General features: G+C 47.0%; 2 protein-coding genes and 1 long non-coding RNA gene across 4 annotated transcripts; 1 reads left to right on the top strand and 2 right to left on the bottom strand.

Annotated features, from left to right (window-relative positions):
• Positions 1-286: 286 nt before the first annotated feature.
• TMEM269 (transmembrane protein 269) lies at positions 287-9,906 on the bottom strand. 2 transcript variants are annotated; one of them, XM_075997304.1, is made up of 7 exons: positions 9,798-9,906; positions 8,672-8,743; positions 7,067-7,205; positions 2,743-2,840; positions 1,937-2,080; positions 1,053-1,253; positions 287-495 (listed from the first exon to the last, which is right to left on the bottom strand). In XM_075997304.1, exons 2-7 carry the CDS (start codon positions 8,736-8,738, stop codon positions 377-379), a joined length of 768 nt encoding a protein of 255 aa, XP_075853419.1. In that variant the 5' UTR covers positions 8,739-8,743; positions 9,798-9,906; the 3' UTR covers positions 287-376. The 2 variants fall into 2 exon arrangements, with proteins under 2 accessions (XP_075853419.1, XP_075853427.1); XM_075997312.1 differs by having other exon boundaries at positions 1,937-2,029.
• Positions 9,907-12,051: 2,145 nt separating this feature from the next.
• On the top strand, positions 12,052-14,544 carry LOC109731298 (uncharacterized). Its single transcript, XR_012914718.1, has 4 exons — positions 12,052-12,099; positions 12,258-12,340; positions 14,109-14,224; positions 14,457-14,544. It is a non-coding gene; the product is annotated as an uncharacterized LOC109731298 (long non-coding RNA).
• A 2,049-nt stretch (positions 14,545-16,593) lies between these two features.
• On the bottom strand, positions 16,594-22,459 carry C2H1orf50 (chromosome 2 C1orf50 homolog). The gene is made up of 5 exons (XM_012748502.3): positions 22,316-22,459; positions 22,078-22,193; positions 18,259-18,345; positions 17,624-17,755; positions 16,594-17,282 (listed from the first exon to the last, which is right to left on the bottom strand). The coding sequence occupies exons 1-5, from the start codon at positions 22,383-22,385 to the stop codon at positions 17,097-17,099; spliced, it is 591 nt and encodes a 196-aa protein (XP_012603956.2). The 5' UTR covers positions 22,386-22,459; the 3' UTR covers positions 16,594-17,096.
• Between the last annotated feature and the right edge of the window lie 18 nt (positions 22,460-22,477).

The following is a 22,477-nucleotide window of genomic DNA, read 5'->3' as shown; positions in this document are numbered from 1 at the left end:
CCCACCAGTGGGTAATTATGATCAGGCAGGACTAAGGCAGAGGCCACGCCAATCCTGAAGGGTTTCATTCCTTTCCAAGGGTCACCCCACTAGTAACAGAGCCAGAACTCAAACCCAGCCCACATTTAACTTGGGGGAAAAATCTGTTCTTGATATAAACAAGTATTGTTCCCAAGGAGTGAGAACTCTGAATAAAGAGAAAGAAGTGAAAGCCACGGGCCCTACGGTAGGTTATTCTGGTTCCAGGCAGCAGAGACGCCATGTATCCAGCACGTGACGACACAGGTACAAGGAAAGCTTTAGTGAGTATAGGTGCTGACGCGAACCCGCAGAGGCCGGTGGGAGTTGGTTGAGCTGCTTAGCTTCCTCGGTGCCGTTACCTCAGACAGGCTGCCTTGCCCCACAGAGCCTCTGGTAGGAAGATGTAGGAGAGTGACCACACCAGGTAGTAGAAAGCCATTATAGAGAGTGGGGAGAATAACAGCATGATGACACCTGAAAGAAGAGCAAATGCAGACACTGCAGTCTAAGAAGCTGGCTTGCAGGCTTTCCACCCTCGACTCTCCCACCCTTTGTTTTTCATTCACAGCGCCAAAGAGGCAGACAAAAAAAATACGTACATCAAAAGTATGTGTTTCTAGTTATTTCTGCCATGATTTGTTTGGTGTCTGTCTCCCCTGATAATAAACTGTAAGTTCTGAGGCAGGGACTGTTTGTGCAGTTTACCAATCTGAGTCCGAGTATCCAGAACATGGTCGGTGCTCCCTAAATTTCTGTCGAACTCATTAATAGACAACAAATACTAAGCATCTACTATGTGACTGGCACAGTTATTGGCACTGGGGATTATAGTATGAATAAAAGTCCTCTGTTGGGGGTAAATTTAGTGTTTATAGACAATTTTTTAAAAACCCATCAAGTATATATTATGTGAGATGATGATCAATTCTATGGGGAAAAATAAAGCAGGGTAAGGGCAATAGGGAAGGCCGAGGGGAGGTACAGGTGGCTGTGCACAGCAGTGATAACCCAAGAGTGACATTTCTACTCACCTCCCACATAAACCACTTTTTTCCAGTTGTCAGACTCCAGGATTGCATCATGCGGGTAGTAGCTCTGGTCCATCATGAACAGCACCATGAGTGAGGCCATGCAGCAGAGAATGAATGTGTTGCCTTTGGTCAGAAGAGACATGGAAGCCAAAACACAGGAAGCATAGGGGCAGGGTAGCCCCTTGTATGCTAAGGGAACTCCTGTCAGGGGAAGAAAACTGGGGATTAGCTGCTTCCTCTGCTGTAAGAGACCTAAGTGAAGCAAGCCCCTCTCTCTTTTGGGTCTTCCCCTACCCAGCATACAAAATTCCCTTAAACCCAGGGGCAGTGGCAGACCACAAATCATTTATTCATAAACAGATGATGCGTGGGTTTCGCATTGGGTTTCCAAGGGAAAGCAGGCAACCAGCTAGGACCAGGGGTGTGCCCTGGCTCATGGGAAGTCTCTGCTGGAAGGGTCCTTTCAGATCTGCTAGTCTAAGCCCTGTGCTGCACCTGATCTCCCTCAGTTTGTGACGTTAGCTAAGGCAACTGCCTTCCCCAGAGCATGGTTTCTCTGTCTGTCTGGGGGGAACAGGAGTACAACCTCCGGTTCTAGAGTCCACCTCTAGAATTGATGTGTTTCATACCAAGGTCACGGGTCACGCAGTGAGAGGAGGTACAGCTGCTCCAAGAAATGAGGGCCCCTGCCTCCCAGACCAGGGCTCTGCAAATGCAGCCTCCAGCCTCCAGTGGGCATGGGGCATGGGGCATAGAAGAGGGAAGGAAGAGGGACTCCAGAAAAGGAATCAGTTACTACACCCAGGCTCCTGCCATCTGACAGCCTTTCCCCGTTCGTGGTGGTCCCCTGCCCTCGGTCCTAAGGCTACCTGGATTCCACTCACCAGTTGAATAAAAGCACAGACGGAGAGAAGTAGCTGACACATAGATGATTGTTAGCAACCCGTTTAGAAGCCCGTTCGCACCTAGGAGCAGGGCTGAGGCCAGGCCAAAGGTGGTGAAGACAGCAAAGTCATTCAGCTCAGCTCCTGCCCCAGAGGGCCCAAGGTTAGAAGAACTTACACTCCTAAATCTTGCACCTTAACCCCCACCCCATGAGGGAGCTGCAGCAGTGACAAGTGGGTTTGGGGGGTCCCAGAGAGCAATAGCTGCTTCCCAGTAGACTGGAGTCTCCTCCCGGCTCGGCCTCAGACCAATTCTGTGGCCTTGAGCGAGTCGTTCTCTCTCCAGGTCTTCCTTTCCCAGCCCTTCACATGCAAGGGTTGCACCACAATCGGATGCAGGTTGATGAGCAGTGGAGCCCTTTTTTTCAAGCGAAATCTTACCTGGAAACATTTTCCTATATTCTAAAGCGGCTGCTCTGCTTGGGGTAGTTTTTCATCTCCTCCCCCCAACATTCCCACTGCAGTACCTGGATCGGCCCAGAAGAGGGGGCGGGGCAGGTAAGGAGACTGAGAGGCAGGACAAGGACTGGCCCATCGGCAGTGAGATAGCTAGCGGGGGAGCTGAGCTGGGGCTGGACGGTGGGGCTCCCTAACTCCTGCTCCAGGATGTATCTGCCGCTCTCAGAGGATGTGAACAGGAGAGGGTGACTGATGAGGGCAAGGGCTGCAGGATGCTGGAGGATGGAGGGGTGACCTGAGACAGATGCTCGTGGGGGCAGGGATGGGGGGCTGGGGCCTGGACTCACCCGATCTGGAACAGATGCTGACGTGTCTGGTCATTGTCCTGATGGTTATGTCTACCAGGAAGCCGACCAGAATCATCCAGGAGGCACAGTGGGATTTCCTACAATGCAAACCAGCAGCCCCCAACAGGACAGCTCTTTCATGGTGTCCCCTGGACAGCCACTCCACTGCCCCATCCATGAATGCACTTCCCACACTTGCCCGCATACACACACCCCTGCACGCCCTCACCCTCACAACCTTTCGGGTATATACTGTTTTACACACCAAACCACACACACACACACACACACACACACACGCCTATATCCCTCACATACTCTTAACCCACAGTCTTGAAGGGGTGTCCTGAACCCCCTAGGTAATCACTAAGGTCCCTTCCAACTCTAAATACCAGACATTTTTGACGGCACAGGGGTCTTAGTTCCAGCCTGGCCTCTGCCACCATCTCCCTGTGAATTCTAAGATAAATCACCACCTGCCTCTCCAGGCCTCTGTTCCTCCACATGTCAAATGAGGGGTTTGTGCTAAATGATTTCTTTAATAGATATAAACCTATTCAGATGATCTGCTTCTCCTTATATGAGTTTTGGTAGCTTATGTCTTTTAAGGAATTGATCCTTTTCATCTAAGCTATTATCTTTATGGGCAGAGAGTTGTTCATAGTATTCCTTTATTACCCTTTCAATGTCCATAGGATCAGTAGTGATGGCTCTTCTTTCATTTCTGATATTGGTCATTTATGTTTTCTCTCTTTTTTTCTTGGTTAGCCTGGCTAGAGGTATATCAATTTTATTGATCTTAAAGAACCAGCTTTTGGTTTCATTTTCTCTATTAATTTCCTATTTTTGATTTCTTTGATTGCTAATTTAATTTTTATTTCTTCTTTTTTTTCCTACTTGCTTTGGATTTAGTTTGTTCTTCTTCTAGTTTCCTGAAGTGAAAGCCTACATTACTGATTTTAGATCTTTCTTCTTTTCTAATATACTATTGCTATAAATTTTCCCCCAAGCACTGCTTTCCCTGCATTCCATAAATTTTTCTTTTTTTGAAACAGAGTCTTGCTCTGTCACCCCGGCTACAGTACAGTGGTATCATCATAGCTCACAGCAACCTCAAACTCCTGGGCTGAGAGATTCTCCTGCTTCAGCCTCCCAAGTAGCTGGGACTACAGGTGAATGCTACCACATCTGGCTCATTTTTTCTATTTTTTTTTAGCAGAGACAGGGTCTCACTTTTGCTCAGGCTGGTCTCCAACTCTTGAGCTCAAGCAAGTCCTCCTTCCTGGGCCTCCCAGAGTGCTAGGATTACAGGTGTGAGTTACCTGGCCCAGCCCATAAATTTTGATAAGTTGTATTTTCATTTTCTTTTAGTTCAAAATATGTTTACTCTCCTGTGAGAATTCTTCTTTTTATCATGTATCATTTAGAAGTGTTTTGTTTAATCTGCAAATATTTCAGAATTTTCCTGCCATCTTTCTGTTATTGATTTCTAGTTTAATTCCATATGGTAGGAGAACACACTTTGTATGATTTCTATTCATTTAAATTTGTTCAGGTGTGTTTTATGGCCCAGAATATGGTTTGTCTTAGCAAATGTTCCAAATGAGCTTGAGAATAATGTGTATTCTGCTGTTGCTCAGCGTAGACTATAGACGTCAAATGCATCCCGCTGATTGATGGAGCTGTTGAATTCAGCTATGTCCCTGCTGATTTTCTGCCTGTTAGATCTGTCAGTGACTGATAGAGGAGTGTTGAAATCTCCAACTATGATAATGACTTCATCAATTTCTCCTGGCAGTTCTACCAGCTTTTATCTCTCTCTCTCTTTTTTTTTTTTTTTTTTTTTTTGAGACAGAGTCTCGCTTTCTTGCCTAGGCTAGAGTGAGTGCCGTGGCATCAGCCAAGCTCACAGCAACCTCAAACTCCTGGGCTCAAGCGATCCTCCTGCCTCAGCCTCCCGAGTAGCTGGGACTACAGGCATGCGCCACCATGCCCGGCTGATTTATATATATATATATATTAGTTGGCCAATTAATTTCTTTCTATTTTTATGGTAGAGACGGGGTCTCGCTCAGGCTGGTTTTGAACTCCTGACCTTGAGCAATCTGCCTGCCTCGGCCTCCCAGAGTACTAGGATTACAGGCGTGAGCCACCGCGCCCGGCCTTTTTTTTTTTTTGAGATAGGGTCTCACTCTGTTGCCCAGGCTAGAGTGCAGTGGCATCATGATAGCTGCCTGCAACCTGAATCTCTTGTGCTCAAGTGATCCTCCTGCCTCAGCCTCCTGACTAGTGGAGACTGTGGGTGCATGCCACCACACCTGGCTAATTTTTTCCTATTTTTTGTAAAGCTGGGCTCTCATTATGTTGCCCAGGCTGGCCTCAAACTCCTGGCCTCAAGTGATCATCCCACCTCAGCCTCCCAAGGTACTGGGATTACAGGTGTGAGCTACTGGACCCAGCCTGTATCATGTGTTTTGATGCTCTAATTGATTTCCAAGAGCTCCTTCAGACCCCACATTCTTTTTTTTTTTTTTTTTTGAGACAGAGTTTCACTTTGTTGCCCAGGCTAGAGTGAGTGCCATGGCATCAGCCTAGCTCACAGCAACCTCAATCTCCTGAGCTCAAGCAATTCTTCTGCCTCAGCCTCCCGAGTAGCTGGGACTACAGGCATGTGACACCATGCCCGGCTAATTTTTTCTATATATATTAGTTGACCAATTAATTTCTTTCTATTTATAGTAGAGATGGGGTCTCGCTCTTGTTCAGGCTGGTTTTGAACTCCTGACCTTGAGCAATCCCCCGCCCCCCCCCCCCCCCCCCCCCCGCCTCGGCCTCCCAGAGTGTTAGGATTATAGGCGTGAGCTACCGCGCCCGGCCAAGACCCCACATTCTTGAGTCTGTGCCTCTGTCCAGCAGATGGTCGCAGGTCCCTCTGAAAGCAGCCACCTCAGTCCCAAGCAAACCTGCCCTTGGAGGCCCATTCCCAAGTCTACACCCTGATCGCAATGCTTAGGTGGCCCAGTAGAAGCAAACAGCCTGACCCTAAACCCCAGCTGTCCCCAGACAACCACAGCATTTCCTCTGTTTAGACCCAGACCTGTGTATCTAAGGGAGACTGAGGCTAAATAATACTGAGCCCACCATCACAGCAGAAGAACTACACTCCCAGAAAATTAGGCTGAACTAAGAGAATAGAGATTTCTGCTGCAGGTGTGCCCTATTATATTAGACTCTGAAAACCCATACTTAGAGAATCATAAAAATGTCAAGCTGGAAGGGAGCTTAAACATCATCAGGTAAAGTCATCTTATTTTATGGATGAGAAATAGATCCAGAGAGAAGTCACTTGCCGATGGGCACAGAGAATCGAGTAGATTAGGAAGATGTTATTGCATTACAATGGATTTATCTTTAAATGGCTGATTTCCCAGAGGCCCTTGACTGAAAGCCATGATTAAAATATGGCTCAATTTATAGAAATATAATTTGCTTACAACTTTTGGGGGCACATATATGTATGTGTCTCAGACTTTCCAGAACAGTGCTGATTTCAAATATTCTACCAAGCTATATATTCTAATTTAAAAATTAGAAAATATGGGCCAGGCACGGTGGCTCAGACCTGTAATCCTAGCACTCTGGGAGGTCGAGGCAGGAGAATAGCTCAAAGTCAGGAGTTCGAAACGAGCCTGACTGAGAGTGAGACCTCCATCTCTACTAAAAATAGAAAGAAATTAATTGGCCAACTAAAAATATAAAAAAAAAAATTAGCTGGGCATGGTGGCGCATGCCTGCAGTCCCAGCTACTCTGGAGACTGAGGCAGAAGGATTGCTTGAACCCAGGAGTTTGAGGTTGCTGTGAGTTAGGCTGACGCCACGGCACTCTAGCTCAGGCAACAGAGTGAGACTGGCTCAAAAATAAATAAATAAATAAAATAAAAATTAGAAAATATGAACAGTAGCCTACCCAAGGATTGCATAAATGCTAGCAGAACATAATCTCCTGATTTTCTAAAAAAATAAAAAGAGAGAGAGAGAGAGAGAAAATCTATTCTATCCATTCTATACTGCCATAGCTGGAAACAACTATAGAGATCATAATGTAAGGTCCTCGTTTTACAAAAGGAGAAACTGAGGCTCAGGGATGCGACCGCACTGAGGTTACACATCATTTGGGGGAGCGACTGACTCCTAAGCCTCTGCACTTTCCCCTGACCACCCGCTGATCTTTGTCTCAGTGCCTGGCTCTCTGGATTCCCCCTCCCTGCCCCTCTTGCCACTGGCTCCAGCTCCTGGCTCAGAGCTTGCTGGGCCCCAGACTTACCTGCTAAAGCAGCAGAAGATGGAGAAGAGACCCAGGACCATGTTGACCAGGGACAAGGCATTGATAACATTTTTCCAGTAAAGTTCATTCCTCTGGGGGCAGCACTTGGCATGGCTCAGGAAGGAACTGGTGCCCTGACCTGGAGCCCAAGAGAGAGGAGCAAGGCGTTCTCAAGGTTAAGGAGTCCCAAAAGAGACTCCCAGGGACCCGGAAGCTCCCGTTCTCCTAGACTTCATCACAAATACACACACACACGCACTCACAAATACATATACACACATTCTATTTCATCAGCAGGACTAAGGGAGACGGGGTAGACGGAGGAGATGCAGAAGTAAAGATGAAGGTGCTGAAGGCAGAGTGTCTTGGAAAAGCTCAACAGCAAAACAGGTGGACCAACACAGCACAGTTTCCACTCCCTCTCTGACCTCACCCTGGCCCCATGGCACAGACATCCCTCCCGGCTGTATGTGGATCTGCCTGGCACCACCACCTGCCTGCCAGCAGAGCCCCAGAGTCTGCCAGGCATTGCCGCATCTGTGCTACTTCACAGCGGGTTCATTTGTAATTAGTGATCAACTGTCTACTGTATTAGCTCTTTCATTATCTCCTCCATTCACAAAGCATTTTCAGATCTCAGATTTCCATTGCCCTGTGAGCTGTGTCAGGCAAGGGTTCTCATCCCTACTTCCCAGGCAAGGCAAAGGAGACTCAGAGGTGGGAAGAACCCAGCTCTAGGCCACACCAGAAGTGGCAGAACAAGACTTACTTTGCCTTAAGTGCCCTTTCCTCTATACTCTGCTGCCTACAAACCACCACGACTGAACACTGCATTGGTGGTGAGCTCAGCCTGAGCGGGGCGCTGGGACAACCCTTGGTCCCTGCCTTCCCAGAACTCACAGCCAATCTAGGGAAGGGCGGCCCATGCATGCCTGTGAGGACTTAGACTCTATTCATAGCAGCACCTCATCTTACAGATGGGGAAACTGAGGTTTTGGAATACTTAAGCAACTTGTTCAGTGGAGCCAGGATTTGAACTGGGTCTCCTCTTTCTCAAGTAAATGCCATTTGCAGAATGCACAGGTGTCAGGTGTGAAAGGATGGCCAGTAAGGACTGTCGAAATCCACAGAAATGAGGGACAATCCACTCATTCAGCAAACACCTGGTCAGGAGCAAGATTTGGGACACAGAGGAGATGAAGACTAAGGAACACAGCCTAGCAGGGGATCCAGCCCTGCATAGAAAAGAAGTGACCAGGCTACTAAGGGAGCACAGAAGAGGGGCTCTGCCTGCTGGGTGGGGGGGGGGCGAGTTCTCAGAGGAGTGGTCAGAGCTGAGGCTTTGTGCAGCCCTGTCCCTCCCCAGCTTCTTGAACACCCTCAGGATGGCAGATGGTAACCAGCCCTGCTCAGCTCTCCAGCTGGCTCTCTTGGTCCCCTTGCCCTCTTCTTGGGACCTCCCTTTGGTCTGGGGTTGGGTGGTGTTCCCCTGGGAAGCCTCGCTGACAACCCCCCCTGGGGCCTGTTAAGTGCTCCTTCTCTGCCTGCTCACATCTCCTTGCGCTCACCATGTGACACTTGGCACTCTGTTTCGGCATCACCTACCTTGTCTTCTTCCTTTACTGTAGGGGGTGCAACTTGAGTGCAGACTGAGGTCCCTTGGGCACAGCATGGGGCCTGGTGACAGAAGTGGTTCCATGTTTATTAAATCAATACAGCACATCTCTCAGGTGCTTCCCTGCAGTCCACTCGCTGCATCAAATTCCATCCACCCTGCATCTAACCCTGTTCAGTGTGGCCTCCAAGAAGCTTTCTCAGATGAACGCTCAATAATCCATCCATCCCCTTCAACACACCCAGCAGCTCCCCCATTCTATGATCTTCCATTTACTCATTTAAAAACATTTTTTTTTCTGATGGCTGATCTGTGCCAGGACTTGCGTGTTCCAGGGACTGAGAGAAGAACAAGACCTGGCCTGTACCCTAAAGAGGCGAGAGAGGCAGCTGTGTGCAGGGGCGGGTTATGTATGCCCAGCTGCTGTGGGTGCAAAGGAGAGACCAAGTCTGGGGTGCCCTTCACCAGTCTCTAAGGACTAACAAAGGTGGGGGCCTGGGGGTGGGGGGCACTCTTGGCCAAGGGACTTGCAGGTGCAAAAGCACGATGAGGGGGCTGGGTTCCAGGGGAGAGAGCGGTGACTGAAGGCGACATTGGCAGGGAGACCACGGGTGGTGGACGTGCAGGTGTGACCTTGAACTGCAGCCTGAGGGAGGGCAGCGCGGTGTCAGTAAGGCAGCAGTGTCTCGGTTGGATGTGCGGGGTCTGGGCGGTGGCTTGGAGGGGACAAGCTGGAGAAGAGACCAGCCATGAGACTGGTGAGTGGGGGAGAAAGACGTGAGCGAGGAGGAAGGCCAGGCGTTGTGACAGTGTGGCCTGCGGGAGGAGGGAGAGTTAGGACTCTAGCAAAGCCGACAAGTGGAAATGATCCCGGCGCGCTTGCCAGCCGGCGCTGAAACGCAGCCCTCCCCTCCCCGGCCCCACCCCCGTCGTCTTCCTAGAGGCCAGACACCCACCTTGGGCACAGCGCCGCCCTGGACCGGCGACACCAGAGCTCCCCCCGCCCCACCCAGGCTGTCCCGCCGCTGCCCAGGCCGACCTGTGGAGCCCGGGCGGGTCGCTGACAGCACCTGGGAGGGGCATTCCTCGCCCTCCCGCGCCGCCGCGGACGCTCACCTGGGGACAAGACATGCCTAGATGGAGGCGGAAGGCCCGCACTGCTTCCCCGCCTCCTGTGCGGTGCTGGGGCCGGCCCAGGTGAGGGGGCGCCGCTCGCGACCCAGGTGTCTTACCCTGGCTCTTAGCTCACAATCCCCGAGAGCAGGGAGGGGCTGCGGGTCTACAGTGTGGGCGAAGTTTCCGTGGGCCTGGGAAGGCTCGGCAGGTGGAGAGGCCAGAGCCATCGTGGGCATCTGCTCTGCGCAGTCCCCACTTCGGAGGGTCGAGGGTCGGGCTGGAAGTGCCTTGGAGGGGGCTGTAAAGGGATGCGGGGCGCAGACGGTGCAGGGCCCCCAGAATGCAAGCTCCACGCGCAGGGCCGTCTGCACGTTTGCTTCGCGGCTGTTTGTGCCTGCAAGAATGGCTTAGGGGTACGGTAACGTTTGTTGGATGAATGACAAGCTAGGGAATTGGGACTCAATCCTAAAGATAAGAAGGGAAGTGATAGGGTCAGGTTGTTTCACAAAGATTGTTCTGGTAGCCACTGTGGAGGAAGGATCTGTGACACTGCAGGAGAAGAGGCCAGAGCAACAAGGGAATGGGAAGACAGGCGAGACAGGAGCAGCGTGACATGGAATCCCAAGGTGTGAGAGCAGGGAGAGGGAGGCAGGAAGAGCATCCTGGCGGTGACTGTATGTGGCAGTTGGATGGATAGGGTGCTACAGAAAGACACTTTTTAGCACTGGGTAGGATTTCAGGCACCAGTTCTAACCCTGCCCCACATGCTCCGGCCCACCCTAGTGCTAACTGGAGCAGCAATAGGCTCAGGAGAAAGTGCAAAGGGATGGGCTGCAGCTAGGCGGTCAAGTGACACTTTGCCTGTTCTAGCCACCAGCAAGGGAAAGAGGAGCAGAGGACCTCGTGCGTCCTGAGTGGCTACAGCAGCAGGCGCATTACATGCTGGACAGACAAGCCATCACCCCACTTTCTGGAACCTCTCAACTTCCCTGAGGCTAGTGTGAGCTTTCCCATTCTACAGAAGAGGAAACAGGGAATCAGATCAGTACACCACAATAATTAGTAGAGCTGAGACCTGAAAATAGCCTGACACTAAAGTCAGACCTGGGTGTCTGAGAAACTCGGAGGGAGAACCAGGACACAGGCAACAAAAGGTGTGCCACAAGTCCCAGCCCAAGAGTCACGCCAGCTTCTATGATCCATGTGCTGCTCTTTATTTCTCCCTGCCGTGAGGCCCATTAAAGTGGCAAACTAAAAACTCAGGCATAATGGGCCAGGAACAGTGGTGCACCCACTACCCCCAGCTACTCAGAGGCTCGAGTGGGAGGACTGCCTGAGGTTAGGAGTTCAAGGATGCAGTGAATAGCCACTGCCCCCAGCCTGGGCAACACAGTAAGACCCCGTCTCTAAAAACAAAACAAAACAAAACAAACAAAACACAGCTGTAGCATAACTTTAAACCAAGTTTACATTCCATCTCTAACATTTATCAGATGTTTAAACTTGAACATGTTACTTTGTTTTTCTGAACCTGTTTCCTAATCTGTAAAATGGAATTGTTGTGAGAATTAAATGAGATTATATGAAGTGCTTAGCACAGAGCAGAAGCTTAATTATTTTTATTCTAAGGATATGATCCACATCTGTTAGCCTAGACATATCCAAAAGCTTCCTTCAGAAGATTGAAAGCAAGCACAGTAGCTGAGAAAGACTTTCCACCTCTTCTGCCAGAAGTTTCTAGCTTCCTCCTATTCTAGCTATCACGGGAAGTGGAGAACAAGAACAGTAAGTTAGGCTACCTTCGCCTGTGCTAACATGGTAGTCACTAGCTATAAGTGGGTATTGAGCATTGAAACATGGCTAGTCTGAATTCAGATGTACTGGTAAGTACAAAATACATACCGGAGTTCGGATTCTTAGTTTAAAAAAAAGAATATAAAATAACTAATAATTTTTTAGTATTATTTGTTGAAATGCTAATAGTTTGGATATACTGGGTTAGATAAAATGTATTATTAAAGTTAATTTCACTTGTTTCTTTTTACTTTTTTAATGTAGCTACTAGAAATGTTTAAATCACACATGTGACTCACATTATATTTCTGTTAGCTCCTTTGCAGGATGTAAGTGCAGAGCTACAGATGTCCATCCCTTTGTCTGCTCACTATTAAAGTATTTATTATGTGCCAGGCACTATCTTAGGTGCTGGAGCTACAGCAGTAAACAAGACAGAGCCTCTGTCCTCACAGAACTTACACTTAAGTATGGGAGGGAAGCAAGAAATAAATCATTTCTGGTTGTGGTAAGTGATATGGAAAACAAAGCAGGGTCAGAAGTTATTTTAACGTGGGAAGAGTTGGTATTTCTGACAGGGTAATCAGGCGAGTGATATTTGAGTAGGGATCTAAATGATGACAAGACACAAACATACAAAGAACTTTGGGGCAATGTTCCCAACAGATGGGACAGCAAACACAAAGGCCCTGATGCAGGAACGAGCTTGGCGTACGGGAGTACAACAAAGTCAGTGTAGCAGGAACATGGTGAGTCCTGAGAGCGGAAGATCACATACATAGAACCTTGGCGAGAAGTCTGGATTTATTCTAAGTGTAATGAGAAATCCTTGTGATTTTTTTTTTTTTTTTTGAGACAAAGTCTCGCTTTGTTGCCCAGGCTAGAGTGAGTGCCGTGGTATCAGCCTAGCTCACAGCAACCTCAAACTCCTGGGCTCAAGCGATCCTTCTGCCTCAGCCTCCCAAGTAGCTGGGACTACAGGCATGCGCCACCATGCCCGACTAATTTTTTCTATATATATTAGTTGGCCAATTAATTTCTTTCTATTTATAGTAGAGACGGGGTCTCGCTCTTGCTCAGGCTGGTTTCAAACTCCTGACCTTGAGCAATCTGCCTGCCTCGGCCTCCCAGAGTGCTAGGATTACAGGCATGAGCCACCGCACATGGCCTCCTTGTGATGTTTTTAAACAGAGGTGTTATGATCTGACATACAGTTTTAAAAGATGATGCTGATGGTCTCTGTGGAGATGGCCTGACGGAGGCTGGAATGGAAGTGGGGAGACAACCTAGGAGGCTGCCGCACTCGTCCAGGCTAGAGGTGTTGGTGGCCTGGACTAAGGCAGGAGGGTGGAGGTGGTGAGCAGCAGTCATGTTTGGGACATGTTGAAGGCAGAGCCGAGAAGACTTGCTGACTGGCATGGGAAGAACACACAGAATCAAGGATGACTTAGGTTTCAGGCTCACAACAGCATGAGACAGGTGGTGATGGCAACAGAGAACTGGTGGTGAAACAGGTTTTTTGGGGGAACTCGCTCGAGCTTAGGTTTGGACACATTAAATTTGTAATGACTATGAGGCAAGTGGACATGTCAAGTAAGGCTGTTAGACAAACAAGCATGCATGAAACTTGGGGACAAATCAGAGCTGTAGACCTGAGTGTGAGTCAGCAGCACATGGATGGCACTTAAGCCTTGGGAATGAATTGGGTCACCTGGTAGAGAGAAGGAAGAGAGGGCCAAGGACGTGGCCCCAGAGTGGAAGTGTCAGGAAGACGAGGGTCAGAAGACAGAGAAGGTGCATTGAGTGAAGTAGAAGGGCAGAGATGATATTTCTCCAAATCCAAATGAAGAAGTAGGGAGTAGTTGGTTGGACCAAATGCTGCTTAAGACTACAGAAATATATTTTCTCCAGGCCTGTGTAGCTCCTTCCTCCTAAGCTCCAGCTCCTGAAGGGAAGGAATGAACCCTACCTTCTGCACTGTGGGGGGTTTGCCCATAGGTTTTAATGCCAGAGGTATGGGCTCAATTGCTTATGAGTTGTCGGAACTTAGGTAAGTTACCAACATCTCTGCGTTTCGATATCCATCCTCTGCATGCCTATCACTACTCTCAAGTGAACTACTCCTACAGTATCTCAATACTCATTCTATCACTCTTGTCATTTACAGCTCCACATAGGACTGCCTTAATTTGCCCAAATAAGATTAAGATTAATGGTTAGACTTGAGTCAAACAGGACTGTGTGTGAATCTGACCTCCACTACTTTCTGTGTGCATAAAACCATGGGCTTCTGAATCTCTGAGCTGTTCCTGCATTGTAGAATAGAAATGTGATATACCTCACAGACAGTGGCTTATGTGCAGACTAAATGAGGCCATGGATATACCTGGCAAAATAAAAGCTCACTAGACAGTATTTATCATCTTTGTATCTACAATACCAATACCCTCAATGTGGACTGACTGAGAATAACTTGAGAAGGAAAGACACAAGCAAGTTCTCTTTCCCTCCTTCCAGACCTCCAGGGCAGAGAAAGGGAGCTACAGTCAGCTGTTGCTCACACCCTGTGAACCTGGGAAGGGCCAAGGTGGATTATTGAAGCAGAGATCACTAATTATTCTGGAAAATATCAGGCATGTCTTCCTCCACCATACTTTTCACCATTCACTGAGACACTTAAGCTAGAAGCTCAAGCATTATCTAAGATTCTTTCCTCTCAGTCACACCCCCACAATCTTTTAACAATCTACTTACTTTCAAAATGCCACACTTCATCACATCTAAGATGTTATCCCTCGTCAGACCATTGTTTTATATAGCTCTAAGAAAGATCTAATTCTTGTTTGTTTTTCAAAACCCAAGCAGGCATCAGCTCCTCCAAGAAGTCTTCCTGGATTCTCCAAGCTAAGTAAGGCCCCTCTCCCTGGTGCTGCACAACAGTCCATGCATACCCGTCACAGCCCTTCTTATTATAGTTGTTGGCTTGTGTTTCTCCCCCCACCAGAGTGAGTCTCATTCTGGGGTGCTCTCCGCCAAAACCTGGAACCTAGAAGATGCTTAATACCTATGAAATTATTGGGTGGACAGATGGGTGGGTGAATGAAAAGTGACTACTGTGGATAATCCCATTCTGAGGGGCTGCATCCAAAATCACCTCACATTGTCACTAGCCTTCCCTAAGTGTGGTTAAGTGGCTTAACCAGGAAAGAGCAATGGCACCGCCCGGTGGCCAGTGTGGGGAGTACATCTTATTGAGAAGAAACCGGTTTCTCTCTGAATCACTGCTCTCCAGCTCCAGTGGTTAGGAAGTGTCAAGAGTGAGGCAGATTTGAATTTTCAAATGATCGAGCTGATGACTGTGCAGGATGGATTGGAGAGGGGCTAGAGGGAGAAGCAGGGATGCCAGCTGGGAGGCTGTTTTGTCAGAGCTGAGAGTAAAGTCCAGATCTGTAACTTCAACATCAGCATACTTAATCACTTTGTAATACTGCCTCTTGTACACAGGATTTCACTTTCTCCCTCTTACTGAACACTGTGGCAGACAGATTCTAAGACCTGTCCAGTGATGCAATGATGTCTCCCTTCTGGTAGTCATGCCTCTGTGTGACTCACCTCCATAGGGGCTGGCCTAGTGACTTGTTTCTAACCAACGGAAAATGGCAAAGGAGATGAGATGTCACTTCTGTGATTAGACTACCTAAGACTGTAACTTCCATCCCACTGGCACTCTCATCCTTGTTCACCCTAATGAAGAAGCCTGCCACGTTTCGGAGGCTAATGTGGCAAGGAACTAAGGGCAACCTCCAGCTAACAGCTAATGATTGGAGCCCCTCAGGCCTACAACCCTCGAGGAACCAAAATTCTGCCAATAATATAAGTGAGCCTGGAAGCAGATCCTTCCCCAGTCAGGCCTTTAGATGAGAACCCAGCCCTGGCCAAAAATTTGAATGTAGCCTTGAAGGGTTTCAAGTAAAGAAACCATCAAAATTGTGCCTGAACCCCTGACCTATAGAAACTATGAAATAATAAATGTATGTTACTTTAAACCACTAAGTTTGTGATTTATTTGGTAACTAATAAAACACCTACTCAAAATGTGTCATTACCATGGAGGTCAGACCTTGTACAAACCTGGGAAGCTTTCCATATTCAGAATCAACTACTGTACCACTAATGTCTCTTCCCTACAGCTCTGCAGCACCCCAGCAAGACTTGAGTTGATTCCACAACCATCCCCATGTGAACTGAGTGACTGAGTACCACCTGTGTGACCCTGCTACACTCTAGCCCTGTCCTGTGCTAGGCCTTAGGTGGACAGTGTACAGCTCAAAGGAGCACAGCTTATAGGGAAAGGTCACGGGGTTAGGGCATTACCACAATCAGCACGAGGAAAATCCATCTCCCAAAACAAACTTGGGCAATTGTACCTTCAAGTTCACATCTCTCCCTCCTTTTACAGCACATTGCGATAGATTATATGACACTGAGGGAGTACAACCATGCTGGATATGCTGTAAATTTAGTTAACTCTGCTGAACAAATAGGAAATGAGGTAGAGTCCTATGAGAATCCAGTCAGAATCAGAACTAGGTAATTTAGCCCAAAGCCCCACTAAAGTTCTTGAATAATTCTGGTCAAAATAAGTTTCAATCTGAGTTAACTCATAATCAACAGGTTGGCTGTTTTTCTTATTTCTCACTCCCACAGCCCTACTCTCTTCTATGATACTTTAAAGCTGCCATTTAATTGCTCTGCTGCAGGTGGCTCAGCTCAGGATCTCCTCCTCAGGGAGACTAGAGAATGGATTCACAAGACGGTTAGTGGCAGCCTCCAACATCTCTTCCAAGTCCTAAGTTCTGTGAGTTTTGAGATAGACCCTCCCCAACCCCGGCCTCTGCTGCAGCCTCAGATTCTCCAGTCACTCTAGCGAGGCAGACAGGCTGGAACGAGCAAGCCAGACCTCATCGACAGCGCAGATTCCAGAATCACACACTTGTCCAGCCAAGCCAAGTCTGTTTTTTAATCATCCTTCACTATCCAACATTCTTGTTCCCAGATGAATTTGAAGCTGGAGTTGCACCAACTGTGAAAATGCCTCACCCCCAACCTTAAACACTTCCAGTTATAAAAAGACTGAAAACAGTTCTCTCTGGAAAATGATCTACCATTGTTTTTGTGGGGGAAAAGAAACTCTTCTTTCTCTAATGCTTTAACTTAAGGGAAGAACAGATGGAGATGAAGAAGGAAAGTACGATGGCCAATACTCTGAAGCTGGGTGGGTATCTGGGGCCTAGAGAAGATCCCAAAAGAAAGTGACATGATTCATTACCATTCCAACCAAAAGTTACAACAGCAGCATTTACAGTCACACAGGGTCTCCTTCTCAGAAGTTTGTGTTTCACCTATATGCCCTCAATTCTCAGAACACCTCCCATCAAGGCAACAGTAGGGGCAACAAGGAGGTGGCAGTCAGCTCCTTGTTGTGAGAGCTGTCAGAGCCCGCTCTCAGTGGGTCAGTCCCTGGAAGTTGGGTTCAGTGCATGAAGGCAGGGCCACCGACTGGCTTAGCAACTTGTCCATTATGTTGATTTTAGCATCTTGCTTCTCAATGTCCTCATATGGAGTCCAGGATAAGTCATGCTGTAGCTTGTAGGCACCAAGGAAGTCATGAGGACAACTTGTCCCCCACTCCTAGAGGAGGCAAAGGAGTCATCTCTGATCAGCATAGGTTGTAAACAAACTGAGCTCATTTCCTACTTATGCCACAATTTCTTTCCTGGCTTTTCACTTCATACTTGTCAGAACCATCCTTGGAAAGCAGCTGCATTACATAGCAGATCCCTCCCTTAACAGAGATAATGAGTGAAATAATTTAAGCATATGTATATTTTTTAGAGACATGTCTGGGCTCACACCACCCCAACTTTCTAAGAAGCCGTTTACCAATCCACACGTCTACATTTTCACACACACATGCCAAGAGTTTCTCAAACGCTAACGTGGAATATTGGGCAAAGAATAAATATTCTTACCTTTGGAGAAATAATGGAAAAATACTGCTGACCACTCTCCCGTTTGTAAAGGTAGTAAATGTTGCCAGGTTTTTTCACCATATTACAAGCTACGTGGTGTAAGTCAGCGTCCCTGCGAGCATCTTCCAGGACCTGCCAGCCACAGAGATGTAACGAATTAGGCATCAGAGGTAACAGGTGCCCGTATTCAACAATCATCCCAGTCAAAATATGGAAACTGTTCAATGCTGCGGGTTCTGTTCCCCCATAGCAATGAGATCCAGATCATTCTGAAGAAATAAAAATTAGACTATACTACTATACTGTAAAAATTCCTTTAGGAGAATTATACTTCAAAATGTTGGGCATTACTGACTTTGAATGGTTTTTAAGTTTCTTTCCTATTTTTCTGTGGTAAGTACATTTCTTTTATAAATGAGAACATTTTTTCCACCTTAAAATGCTTTACCTCACTGAACTTTCTGATAAAAAATACTTATACTTAACCTCTTAGGCTCATTTCTTAATTTTACTCAACACCTCTACATTTCTGGGAGGTACTGAAGACACATAAGTCACAATGATTATAAGCAAGTTCAGCCCATCCTGTGAACTAGATGAAAGACAGGAAAGCCTGCCTAAAAGCCACTCCCTACCTTCCTAGCTTGTTCCTGCAAATGTTGGATTTGTTCGGCTATGACCGTCAGCTTGTTGGTGGCATTTGCTCGGATGAATTCGTCAGCCTATGGGTGAGAGAAAACCAAACTGTGGGTTAAAAGATGAGAAGACATCTATGATATTCTTTTATTTGGATCCCAATGTGGAGAGTTCTGTCAACACCTGTGCTTATGCCTGAAGTATTCTCCCCATTCCCCTCACTACCTTGTAAATTCCCCCTCATCCTGAGGCCCAACTCAAATAGCACTGCTTATGAGAAGCTCATCCTGACGTGACCTCTCCCATAGAATGAAGTGCTCCCTCTTTTCTACTTCCTATAGCTTTCTACCCTTCCACTCTGAACTCTAAGCACACTGAACTTCTGCCCTCTCCTCCATTTAACACATTTTCCCCCTTACTCTTTCTTTTTTTTCTTTGAGACAGGGTCTCGCTCTCTCACCCCAGTTAGAGTACAGTGGTGTGATCAGAGCTCACTGCAACCTCAAACTCCTGGGCTCAGGCAATCCCCCTGCCTCAGCCTCCCAAGTAGCTGGGATTAAGGGAACATGCCACCATGCCTGACTAATTTTTTCTATTTTAGTAGAGGTGGTGTCTCGCTCTTGCTCTGGCTGGTCTCAAACTCCTGAGTTCAAGCAATCCTCCCACCCCAGCCTCCCAGAGTGCTAGGTTTACAGGTATGAGCCACTGTACCCGTCGCCTCTTCCTGTATACCTAGCCCCATGCATTTCTCAGGTCTCCCATTTATTTTCTCATGCTTATCACTTCTCATCCTTTTGGCTAAGATCAAGTGTATCTTCTCATGCTTAAACATTTCTGAAATCGGGGATGGGTCTTACAACGAAAATCAAAAGACACCTGTGATGTGGCTCTGATCATTTGCTAATGTAGGAACCTAGCTATACATAGAAAGTATCTGTTCATGACCTCAGTTCAATTATTTACATCACAACTACTTACATTTTAACTTATATCCATATTCCTAATTGTTACTTAAAATGCATTTTAAAAGACTGCACTATGATGTAGACCTGAAACAAAGTTATAATGTACACAGAAGACAGAAGACTGCCTTTCATGTGCCAGGAAATGCAACTGAAGACAATGGAAATGGTTTAAAACAGATCAAATAATTCTCAAAGCCAAAAGACCACTTTAAGTGCTGGGAAAGATTACCACTCAGGCATTAGAAATCTGTCAAAAACTTCCATCTTATTTTTAAGAAAAGCTAATTAACTTCCAGGAGTACACAGTTAAGAAAAAGAAATTAGGAGATTAAACTCAAATTTGAACTAAGAAATATTAAGGGAATTTTCTGGTTAGTTGAGGAATCTTAAGGCAAAAGATATAAGCCAGTTAAGTTATGAGTGAACAGAAACCATACAAATAGTCAATCATTTATCTGTTCCACAAATATATAATAAGCAACTATTGTGTGTCGGACACCATGCTGGGCACTGGATGCACTGGCAAACAGGAAAGAGAAATCCCTACCTTCGTCAGGATTACAGCCTCATACAGTCCAATAGAAATATGGAGCAAGTGCGGCAGTTGATTCTGTCAGTCTGATTCCAAAACTCATGCCTTAATACCTGGCCTCCTGAGCTTTCTGAACACACACTAACACCTAAGAGGGATGTCAGATGTCAGTCCTGCCAAAAAGCACAGAGGTGGTAAATACGCTTGATTCCATTTGTTTGTCTCTAGAGTGCTTTTTTTTTTTTTTGAGACAGAGTCTCGCTTTGTTTCCCAGGCTAGAGGGAGTGCCGTGGCGTCAGCCTAGCTCACAGCAACCTCAAACTCCTGGGCTCAAGCAATCCTCCTGCCTCAGCCTCCCGAGTAGCTGGGATTACAGGCATGCGCCACCATGCCCAGCTAATTTTATATATATATTAGTTGGCCAATTAATTTCTTTCTATTTATAGTAGAGACAGGGTCTCGCTCTTGCTCAGGCTGGTTTCGAACTCCTGACCTCGAGCAATCCGCCCGCCTCAGCCTCCCAGAGTGCTAGGATTACAGGCGTGAGCCACCGCACCCAGCTTCTAGAGTGCTTTTTTATTTAGCTTCTTAAAGACTGATTATATTGGAGAAATGGAGGCAGCACAATAATGCATCCTCTATATTTTACTAGACTATAAGATGAAAGATAAAAACTGTGCTCCTTCTTTCTTTGGTTCAGGTCATTCTAATACATACCACACCACAGTCACTCAATAACTCATGAATATGTTGTATGCCCAAGATTTTTGTCCCTGGCAGCCTCCCTCTCAGTAAGAGTAATCTGATTAAATAGATGCACGATATTCCCCTAATCCAAAAAAGTTGTATTTTCCTCCCCCGCCATCTAAAAAGGAAAAGGCACAAGGTTTGAATTAAAGGAGCTTTCCCAAGTATTTGAATTTTTCTTAATTGGAAACAAAACATATATGTATATGTGACAAAATTTGAGCACATGAAGTACTAAATATTTTTGAGCAAAACAAAAACCTTTGCACATAATCAAGGCCAGATCTAATAGTGTATACAAGGACAAGAAGACATCGTAAGTGTTAAAGCAGCAGGGCCCTACATCTGTGCATACTGAAGAGGGTTCTGTAACTTGATGTCTTGATAAGGTATTTGGTTTTTCATTGAATGTCAGAGCTTTAGATCTTGGAGCTCTCCTACTTCAAATCCTTCATTTACAGATATAGAAGCTAAGATCTAGAGAGAAGAAATCTGTCTGAATTCACACTGCAAGTTAATATCAAAAGTGAGGTTAATAATCATGTGTCCAAACTTCCAATGCTTTTTCCATTATTTCCCATTTCCTCTTTATTTTACTTATTTTGGCAATCAATGTCCAAGCACCTGGCTTGGGAATACTGTGTCTAGTGGATGAGGATACAGGACAAAACTTAGGGTCCTTGCACTCCTTGAAGATGTTAAGTACTACAAGCTCTCAGTTAACAGATAAAAGATCTTATGGGAAGCAGCTTAAAAAAAGTGGTCTGTGCATCCCTGAAGAATATGAGTTAAAGTGATCTTAAAACATCCCCGGAAACTTTTCTTCATGTATCAAATGGGAAGAATAACTTCTGTACAGTCTACCTCACAGTGCAGTCCTAAAGTGCAAATGAAATAATACTAAAAATGCTGTGCAAACCTTCCTAGGAAGGGAGGTTATGGGCGCTCAGTTGCTGAAGGAGCCTTTAGCCTCAAAAGCTGAGTTGGAGTCAGCCACCAGCTCGCTAGACAAGAACAAATGCTGCCCCCTACACTTAGTACTGTGTTTCCCCGAAAATAAGACCTACCCATAAAATAAGCCCTAGCAGGATTTCTAAGCATTTGCGCAATATAAGCTCTACCCCGAAAATAAGACCTAGTGATGGGCTTGGCTATGCAGCAGAGTATCTGCACAACCCATGCGTTTCCTCCCGGAGTGGTAAACAAGACTAGCAGCCCATCTCATCTGCCCCATGAGAGCTCTATTGCTCGACAGCAGAGATTGGGGCCAATGGTTCTAAAGGAAATAGAGTTGCAAGAAATTCAGGATGGAATTAAGGGGTTTGGAGAGTTATGATGATGTTCCAGAAGAAAACGACTTAACTATATTTGAATAAATGTAGATTGTTGTACTGTACTTAAAAAAAATAACATATCCCCTGAAAATAAGCCCTGGGGTGTCTTCTTGGGAAAAAATAAATATAAGACCCTGTCTTATTTTCGGGGAAACATGGTAGATTTTGAGGTCCGAGCAGATAGACGCGGGACAAAAGGTGAACGAAGATGTTATTCACTTCCCCAGCCACGGCTCTCACCTTCTGCACCTGCTCTGCGAGCGCCACGAGGTCTAAAGGGTCCCCGGCCCGGTGGGTGTGGTAGGGGCTCACCAGGGCCAGGCCGCCGGGCATCGGGGAGCGCTCCACCAGGGCTCCTGCGACACACACCCCGGAACACAGGCGTGAGCTCCCGCCCTTGGCCTCCCGCCCCGGAGGCTAGCTGCCCGGCGAGGGCTTCTTTCCCCCTGCTGACTCCCGGCCCGCAAACCTGCCCGACCTGCCATCGACTGCGCTCCCCGACTTTCAGGGGCCCCCTCAGTCTGGCCCGGGGCCACAGCGTCCTCCATGACAGCGCCTTGTCCTCCACTACCTGGGAGGTGCGAGTCGGAAGAACATGCGCATAAAGGAGTGTGGGCGGAGCTTCCTATTCCACAGCCAT

Source organism: Microcebus murinus, chromosome 2, assembly GCF_040939455.1.
Source record: "Microcebus murinus isolate Inina chromosome 2, M.murinus_Inina_mat1.0, whole genome shotgun sequence".
NCBI classification, from domain to species: domain Eukaryota; kingdom Metazoa; phylum Chordata; class Mammalia; order Primates; family Cheirogaleidae; genus Microcebus; species Microcebus murinus.
Note: the sequence above shows the minus strand (reverse complement) of the source record. Positions and strands in the feature narration are given on the sequence as shown.

Excerpts from the sequence above, each read along its gene's own strand:
- TMEM269 (XM_075997304.1), bottom strand. The coding sequence starts at position 8,738 with ATGCTGTGCCCAAGGGACCTCAGTCTGCACTCAAGTTGCACCCCCTAC. Across the intron at positions 7,206-8,671 it reads CAGTAAAGGAAGAAGACAAG|GTCAGGGCACCAGTTCCTTC; the intron begins GTAGGTGATGCC and ends CTTGGGCTCCAG. Across the intron at positions 496-1,052 it reads AAAAGTGGTTTATGTGGGAG|GTGTCATCATGCTGTTATTC; the intron begins GTGAGTAGAAAT and ends CTCTTCTTTCAG.
- C2H1orf50 (XM_012748502.3), bottom strand. The coding sequence starts at position 22,385 with ATGGAGGACGCTGTGGCCCCGGGCCAGACTGAGGGGGCCCCTGAAAGT. Across the intron at positions 22,194-22,315 it reads GGGAGCGCAGTCGATGGCAG|GAGCCCTGGTGGAGCGCTCC; the intron begins GTCGGGCAGGTT and ends TGTGTGTCGCAG. Across the intron at positions 17,283-17,623 it reads TTTCCATTATTTCTCCAAAG|GAGTGGGGGACAAGTTGTCC; the intron begins GTAAGAATATTT and ends TGCCTCCTCTAG.